The following is an 8,675-nucleotide window of genomic DNA, read 5'->3' as shown; positions in this document are numbered from 1 at the left end:
TAAATATATATATTTATATTTATGTATAAAAGCGTTGTTAGCATAAACAAAGGCAATACGGCTGGGTAGTACATGCTCATACGAACGAACACACACTTTTCATATGGTTCTTGTATATATATATATATAAAATATTACAAAATTTGTGCGCCAGAGCGTCTGTAATGATTTAATCATCACTCTGATAAAAATCTCCCCTCCTATTCTTTTATATTATATGTTTTATTATTTATTCCTCTCTGTGATGGTGTATGGAAAAAGAAAGAGAGAGAGAGAGAGAAAAAAAAGGAGAAAGAAAAGATTCTATAGGAGGGAGTGTCGACCAATAAGAGTCCCGTATATTAAAAAAAAGGAAAAAAATAGATGATGATGATATTACATATATTTTCTGTCAAATAATACATAGTATATATACACACATAAAAAAAAAAAGGAGGGAAAATCCCAGATATTTATTTATTTTAAATATTTAAAGAATATCTTTTAACAACTTTGATTTGATATTAATAAAAACACGAATAAAAAATTCAAATAGACAACTTCTTCAATAATGTAACATTATTCATTTTTGACGACGTCCGAGGACTCGTGAGTATGGAGAGACTCCATGCCTGGAGTGGAGGAGTGAATGTTGTTGCTATTGTTGTTACTGGCCTCCCATTCTCGAAAGGCGTGTTTGTAGCTTTCTACCTTGTCCCGCATGGCCATGTCTTCAATCTATAATGAAGGCTAATTAATTGAGTACAATATGGGCCGTTACTAGGATTTTTAGGCCAGATTTTTGGCAGGGTTCTTTTTTAGAACATACATTAAATGCCCCTTAAATGAATATTGTTAATTTCAAAACCTGTCAAAATAAAGTTATTTGATTTTTCGACAAATTTGACAACAAAGATTTAATCAGTGGGTCCCCTGGTGTAACAGACCCGAATGCATGATCCTTACCCTTGCCGAGTCATCATCAAATCGTAGTGCTCCAACTCCATCCAACTTTTCCATATTGAGAACCCCCTTCCATCGAACGCAGACTCCATTAACGATGAAGGGCACGTCGAAATGAACCTGGTGAAGAGCGTTGTTTTTAAAAGAGAGGAAAAATGAAATAAATCGTTTTTTAATGAATGGGTCTTTAATTGTTTCTGTGTCTCTCCCCCGACTCAATTTCAATCTATCACTAAATATGTACATGGTCTCATTATTATGGCGGAATGGATGATTATTACTGTTTGTTTATACCTTGTGGATATATATATATATATAGAGAGAGAGAGAGTAATCATTGTTGGAAAAAACAAATACGAGAGAGAGAGAGAGAAATGCGTTTTATTATTTCTTTGCGGTTAATATCCATTGTTTTGTTTCAAGGGGATGAGAGGGAAAGAGACGCTGCTGGAAGCAGAAGTCGGGGTTTACCTGAAGGATCAGACATATGTTTAAGACACAAAACCACGAAAGTGTATAAAATAAGTGTACTATGTATATAATAGTATCGATTACGACCTTCTCCGTGATAAGAAGGTTAAATAAGCAAACTGATAAGAATACAAACTACTCAAAGACTGAATAAATAGTAAATAACACACATAAAAGAGTAATTAATGACTGCTGATAAGTAGAACACTCAGCAACTCTTCCTCACTTACTTTTCCCCGCTCTTTGTGATAGTCGACCCGTGACATGGTCCTTGGATCCCCATAGCCATTATCTAGAACATTCCAATTCAGGAAGAAGGAAAACCCCGTGGAGAGCTGAGCTAGCTCAATGCTTCCCTCACGACAAGAATGTTGAAACTTGACTTGTCTTTCATGAAGCGGCCGATCACGAAACGCTGTGTAGCGAACCTCGGACTCCCGTGCTAGCTTCTTAAATAAATCGTCGCTCTCAAACTTTTCCTTTTGCTCCTTGTAGGGGAGGGATGAGGGGATGCTGAAAAGGAGTCGAGGATAGCCGGGTGCTTTGGAAGGACCCATATTGGAAGATACACCTCCTCCATGATGAATGTGGTGATGGCCCGAGTTCGTTACTACAGATTGTGAAGAAGCTGTTCCTGCACCACCATGATGGTAGTAGGTTGGGGTAGGATCGGAGAGGATGCGTTGGTAGGGGTCGTAGGCGAATGCAGCTGCAAAACTTCCATTCATCATCACGTCTCCATTTCTATCTGTGTATATTGTATAAAAAATTCACTTTAAAATGAATTAAAAACTTGGAAGAAATACACACGAGGGGCCGGGGAAGAAGGGAAGACAAAAAATTCCACTCCTGCTCCTTTCTGGGTGCTAATACTACGTCTGCCCAAAAGAGTGTGCGCTTTCTTTCCCCTCCTGCTACACGCCTTTCCCGTCTGGAGTTAGCCCGCACCGTGGTTTGTTTAGAAAGAGGCTTTACCGTATAACAAGAAAATATTATTTATAACTAATACAAAAAGACTAAGAATTAATATTGGTCTTATTATTTTTATAATGCTTGTACTAATAAATTGTACAAACAGGTTGTACAAGATGAGATGTTGAAGCAAATTAATTAAATAATTCGCACATAACTTGCTATAACAATGATAAAACAATTACACATTAATGTGACGTTTTTCATTTACTGAATTGTGTCATTTTGGTTGCCTAAACAACAGCAATTTATCATAATACAAAGGCATCTTTTTTTTCATTATCAGAAAAGTAAAATAGACCACAACTGGAAATCAAAATGAGAGGACTAAATATAAGGACTTAAAACTATCCCTCTATATTATATATCTGAGCCTAAAGTGTATTAAAAATATGCTATTATATCATTATACAACCTTATTGCCATATTGGAGGCAATACATTAACAATTAAGTTCAAGCATTTTAAAATAAATAGCTTAGACTGCCTTTGTGACGAGGATAAGACCATGATTGAAGTTAATCATTAAAGGATCCATATATTTTGTCTCATTTTGGACTTTTCCAATTAAAAATACTAATTAATATACGTAATAAATGTCCAGTTAAATAACGTGTTTCGGAGTTGTTATTCACCAGTCATTTCTTAAGAGTCATATTGAAGTCAGGAGTCTTTAAGCCGAGTCCAATTTGAATTAAGAATTTCCTTTAGTTGATTTGTAAGTAAATTGAGCAAAATTTCATTATTTCATCAGTATAAAAAAAGTCCTTTTAATAGATCAAATTCATATGGCTATATTGTAACAGTGTTGCAATCATGGTTTTTTTTATTGGAGGGGACTGGGCTGGTTGTTTGGTCGACAGATTATTAATAGACCAATAAATGCTACTACAGGAAAAATTATTGGGGTACGGTGATTACGGTCCTGTGTAATATAATCTAAATAATACAACATTCAATCTATACAATCTGCTTGTTAATAGATCATAATTAAATGAGAGCATCAATGGAAAGTTGATAATTAGAGTGTAGTTAAATGAAGCGTAATGGGACGTAGTAATTCAAACTTGTACACAACATAGGTATTCAGTTTGAGATGATGCTGATCCCTCCCCTGGGTTTGGTCTGAATTGATTTTTCTACGCCAATTTGGACCGATATTTCTGTCCAGACGACAATCTCAGACCGTAGATCGGAATCGAATCATTTACAAGTCGTGACCCGATTTTTTCTCCTACCCAAAATTTATGAGCTGTATTTATGCAACATATGAAGTTATTGTCCCTATATTCACAATTTAATAACACACATGATGTCACTAACAATTCATCTATAGCATCGATGGAACTTTAAATTAGACGGATCCAGACCGAAATTTTCATGGGCCCGATCCTGACAGAATTTTTCATTAAGAGCTGTTCTAACCAAGCTTCTTATCAGGATTAAATTAGTTGGGCCCAATAAAAATCGTAGTGGTCTCAGACCGGTCTAGGACCAAAACCAAACTAATGAACAAACAGTATTGAAAGAAAATATTATTACATGATTTAATTTGTCAAAAGGCGCTTTTTTACTTATAACTTATTTGTTTTTACAAACCCATGAATAGTGGTACCATCTTATGCTTATTACTGATTAGTTTGTAGTACTTAACTGTACTATTACGCCATCTTAGGGAAATTAATGTTTTTTAGTTTGCTCGTTGACAAATTTGAAATAAATATAGAAATCAAATTTTCCTATAATGTGTCTAAGTACATAGGCATTTTGCTACTCGTTGATTGGTTCTGCAAACATAAAAAAAAGGGAGAAACAGGAAAAGAGAAGGAAAGAGGGGGGGGGGAAACCTTTTGAATATATTTATATCATCATCATATTTGAGCGTGTCCAAATACGTTTTAAGTAGGCTTTAGGAACCGTGGAAAATTATTTATCTCCTGATTATACTAATACTCTTTAAAAGAGCATGAATAAAGGAACAACCGTTATATGAGGGCAAAGAAGAGGAGGCAACGTCTCAATTATGTAGCTATTGAGTCCATCCATGTTGTGCGTAATATATAGGATCATGTATTAATCAGGAACTGATTAATGCTCTCTCGATAGAATCTATGAATATACTCCATCTTTTGTGCAGATAATCCCCATTCGGCACACCTTCAAATGTGTACAATATTATATGTACTCTATTTATTGAACATATACTCGCAGAAGCTTCCAAACAGCTTTATTTTTATGAAAGTTTAATTAATTAATTACATAAAGGACAACGCAAGTTGCTAGAAATCTTGAGAGCTTTATTTTTATGTTCAAAGGGCATGACTTTTTCTGTCTTAGATATTTCAGCATCGTCTCTTCAACAAAGGGGAGTTTATTAAGGATTTTTTGTCCTATAAATTGGTAAATTTTATGAAATCAGGTTATCATGAAGGCACTTAAATATTCATTTGCCAAGTCTCAGGCTGATTGGTTGACTCTGAAGAATGGTTTTTATTAGTATAGAGGCTCAAAGTAATTAATTGGAGGAACATTTTTCTTCCTTTTTTGCGGGGAACGAGTAGAGTTAAAGCTTTAAAACAAAGTGGCGAAACGTGCCTGATAGGCACACTGGATTTATTGTCCTTTTTACCAAGATTTTATCATACCACCGCCCAATGACGTCACTTGCTTTGTATTAGAGTACCTCCGCCTTCCCAGTAGTTGTAGACCTGAGTAAAAATGGTTTCTATACAAAAAAAACCGTCTTGATTGACACCACAAAATAAATTATCAATTTTTTTTGATAGAAAAATTACGTGAGACCGAATTGAAAAACAAATCAGTCTCGGACAGAGTCAACACTAGTCGGTACCTCCTACGATAGTGTCAGAGGGTCTAAAACATGGAGGAAGACGGCATTTTGGAAGGGCCATTTATATATATACTATAAAATTTCAACTTTTGACCTTGAAAAAGTCCCCTATACCGATTTTTTTATGCAATGTTTTTATGTGGGCAACGTGGACAATACGTTCAATTAATATTTGTAATTTTTTTTTTTTTTTGCCATGGAAACATTATGCGTATTGCGTAATATATATAATGAAGTTATTATAACCATACATATAAAAGGTGTAATTAGGTGGAAGGGTAAATCTGTCTATATAATAATGTCTCATTGATATATAAATATAGAATATAATATCTATATATATAACATATAAAAAAAGTTTTTTACCAAATTTTTTATGACCTTTTTCCTGTGATGTGTGTTTCAGACTTTCCAATCTCTGTTTATATTATATATATGTACATTCAAACTGCGTGCATTCTCCCTCTCTTAGAGGAGCAGTCGTAGAGGTTTTTTTAGTAATCACTCAGTACGTATGTTTAAAAAAACCGAAAATCTTATGATTTTTATTGTTTTTCCTTCTCGTTTTATAACTTCCTTCTTGGCTATTACAAAGTAATAAGAACTAGATATTATGTTGTTTTCTTCCGTCATTTTATACATATATATATTAGTAATAATCATGTCACAATAACCGAAATGATTTGTCACGCATTCCCTCCTTAATTGCCGTTTAACACACCACTTCCAATAATGACCAAAGATATTTAATCCATATGTCATATATACTACGATTTCTCCCACAAGATCTCCGGTTCCTATTTCTCCAAGATTCGTCCAAATTTTAGACCAAATATAAATTCCCAGATAAAAACATATCATCCTTATTTTCATTACATACATTATTTATATAAAATGGTCAATTCTAGTATTGGGGTTCGTTCTGAAAATCATAGACCGAATCCGCTACGATTTTTAGTGGATCAAACTATTTAATAAATTTTGGTCTGGACCAGTCTAAAAAGAAAAACACTGGATTGGTCAAATTTAAAATTGGGTCTATATATCGGGTTATCTCCCTAAGACAAAAGTACCCTATGTATTTTGTTGTCAGCTGTAGATTCCCTCGTCTCACTTGTTACATCATGACTATTTCATAATGGATTCCTTTTGATAAATAAACGATATACTCCATTTACAACAGGACAGAAATACAACTTATTCTTGATTCCTCGTGCTATATATACTCGTATATATGGGCCATCTCATTATTTCTAATAAGACGGGTTGACTATCATATAGAAGACTGAATTTCAATTTTAATATTACGATACAATATCGAATAACATCCAATGTAGAATTTTAATATTATGACAAATGCTATCATAATGAGAGTATATAAGAGATCAATATGAGTTGGTAATATTGAATATTTGGTCACCTTTTTTCAGTTTCCTTTTGGATAAAAGGTTGCGTGATATAATACAAGTAACTACGTGATATATATGTTGGGACCAAAAAAGATTAAATTTCGGGGCACGGTCTGAGGCTGCGGTCTGCACCGACTTATAGGCCCCAAATCAGTAAAATAAAAATCACTGAAGACCAAACCTGAAAAAAATGGTCTTTGACCGAGTTACAGCAGGGGTCATACAATAGGGGCCATGGCCACCCCCTTTTTGATAACTTACAATGATCATGTAATATAGGTAGGATGTCCATATTATGATTTCAAAAAAAATAAAAAACTCTTTTTTTTTAAATTACAGTTTAGCCTCTTCACTTTAAAAAAACGGTGTGCGGAGCCTGTATTAAAGTTAAGTTTTTAAGAATTTATACTCTATTGTAAATTATGTGTACTACTTTCGTCCACAAATAATGATAACTTCACCTTTTAAACAGAGCTGGCTTTAACTGAGGACCTACATACACTTTTATGTATATCAGAAGTCCCAGGAACTTTTTTTAGCATTACCCCAAAATAAGTTTTAGTAAAATTAATTTACCCAAAGTAGTGCAGGTTTTGGTTTTGATATTAAAAATCCATAGATGTTCGGAAAAAGATATTTTTTTTTGGAAAAAAATTTCAAAATCTTTACCAATACATAGAAAATTAATTGTAAGATTCAATTCAACTCCAAATATTAAATTTTCTGGAACAAAGTAAAAAGCAAAAATTCCTTAATGGGGAGGGGGTGCTTTTTTCATAGTTAAATACCAATAATAAATCAGAATTGCAAATTAAACATTATTTTTTCGATGCCTATTATGATTCCAGAAAAAACACCCGATTCTCCGATTCCAATTAATTGCTCCATCACTAGTTCTTATATCAATTTAGTACTGCACCGTTTTCAATATGTTGATATCCCGGTACACCTAGAGAACCGGGGTATAGAACAACACAACTAAATATGTTCTACGTAATTAGTTATATCTTGGAAATTGCTCATGCAAATTCTGAGATATCTATTAATGAATCCTTAATGAATTTCCATCTGCACCTACTAAAAAAAAAGGGGGGGTATCTCCCCTCTAGTCTTTCTCTTATATATTCATACATGTCATTTTATTTTTGTGTATGTATGTATTCTCCTTTCTCGTAACTAATCCGTTGTACATGCTATAAAGATTAAAATTTTTAATCACCCAAGAAGAAGTAGATGAAGTTGATGAATTAGTGATAGTTTTGTATTTGAAAGACTTTCAAACTCTACACAGATACATACATCTTATAAAAATGAGCTTGAATTTGACCCATGAATGTATTGGTCTTAATGTCATGATGACAAAGACCAAAGCAAATAGATTTAAAAATTTATTTTCCTACAAAAACACCTTTCTTTTCTTTCTTGCGACTCGATCTCTTGATCTTGTGTTGAACAATATATCGAAATGATCAAGGACCTATTTATTAATATATCAGTTTCCTAAACAAGAGCCATGCTGATATGAGTGACAATGGATGATTAATAAGGGCAATAAACATTATTACTTAGAAAATTATTGGGCCTCGGCATTTCTTGACCGTACATGTATGAAGTTATTAAATAAAATTGAAGAATGATAACAATAATTTTACGGAAACTATATTTATGGGCTTAAAATAAATCGTTGTACATACAGTGAATATATTTGGCAGAGTGAAAAGTTGTTAAAGCAACGAAAATACCAGCTTTTTGTATATTATAATTTAAATGAAAGAGGTATATGAGGTGCATCAACATAAAAACAATTTTGAACAAAATCAAGAAAAGGACAAAAACCAATTAATTTTTTTACTATATATATATTTATACAGCCCAATACTTCTTAGACATACTTGAGTCGGTGACAAGCTTTGTATTTAAATTTGTGGGACAAGTTAAGATACGTAAGAATTTTAGCTTTCGTTTAGAACCTTTATTCGATTATATTGATCCTGATATGTCTTTACAAATAAAATCTGTCAATTCCTTTTT

At 33.2% G+C, this 8,675-nt stretch overlaps 1 protein-coding gene across 1 annotated transcript; it reads right to left on the bottom strand.

Annotated features, from left to right (window-relative positions):
* Positions 1-364: 364 nt before the first annotated feature.
* On the bottom strand, positions 365-2,378 carry LOC121114502 (core-binding factor subunit beta). The gene is made up of 3 exons (XM_040708491.2): positions 1,644-2,378; positions 946-1,062; positions 365-717 (listed from the first exon to the last, which is right to left on the bottom strand). Exons 1-3 carry the CDS (start codon positions 2,142-2,144, stop codon positions 559-561), a joined length of 777 nt encoding a protein of 258 aa, XP_040564425.1. The 5' UTR covers positions 2,145-2,378; the 3' UTR covers positions 365-558.
* Between the last annotated feature and the right edge of the window lie 6,297 nt (positions 2,379-8,675).

This window comes from Lepeophtheirus salmonis, chromosome 3 (assembly GCF_016086655.4).
Source record: "Lepeophtheirus salmonis chromosome 3, UVic_Lsal_1.4, whole genome shotgun sequence".
In the NCBI taxonomy this organism is placed as follows: Eukaryota; Metazoa; Arthropoda; class Copepoda; order Siphonostomatoida; family Caligidae; genus Lepeophtheirus; species Lepeophtheirus salmonis.
Note: the sequence above shows the minus strand (reverse complement) of the source record. Positions and strands in the feature narration are given on the sequence as shown.

Coding starts and splice junctions, on each gene's coding strand:
- LOC121114502 (XM_040708491.2), bottom strand. CDS start 2,144: ATGATGAATGGAAGTTTTGCAGCTGCATTCGCCTACGACCCCTACCAA. Junction 1,063..1,643: donor ATCACAAAGAGCGGGGAAAA/GTAAGTGAGGAA, acceptor GCTCTTCACCAG/GTTCATTTCGACGTGCCCTT. Junction 718..945: donor TTGATGATGACTCGGCAAGG/GTAAGGATCATG, acceptor CCTTCATTATAG/ATTGAAGACATGGCCATGCG.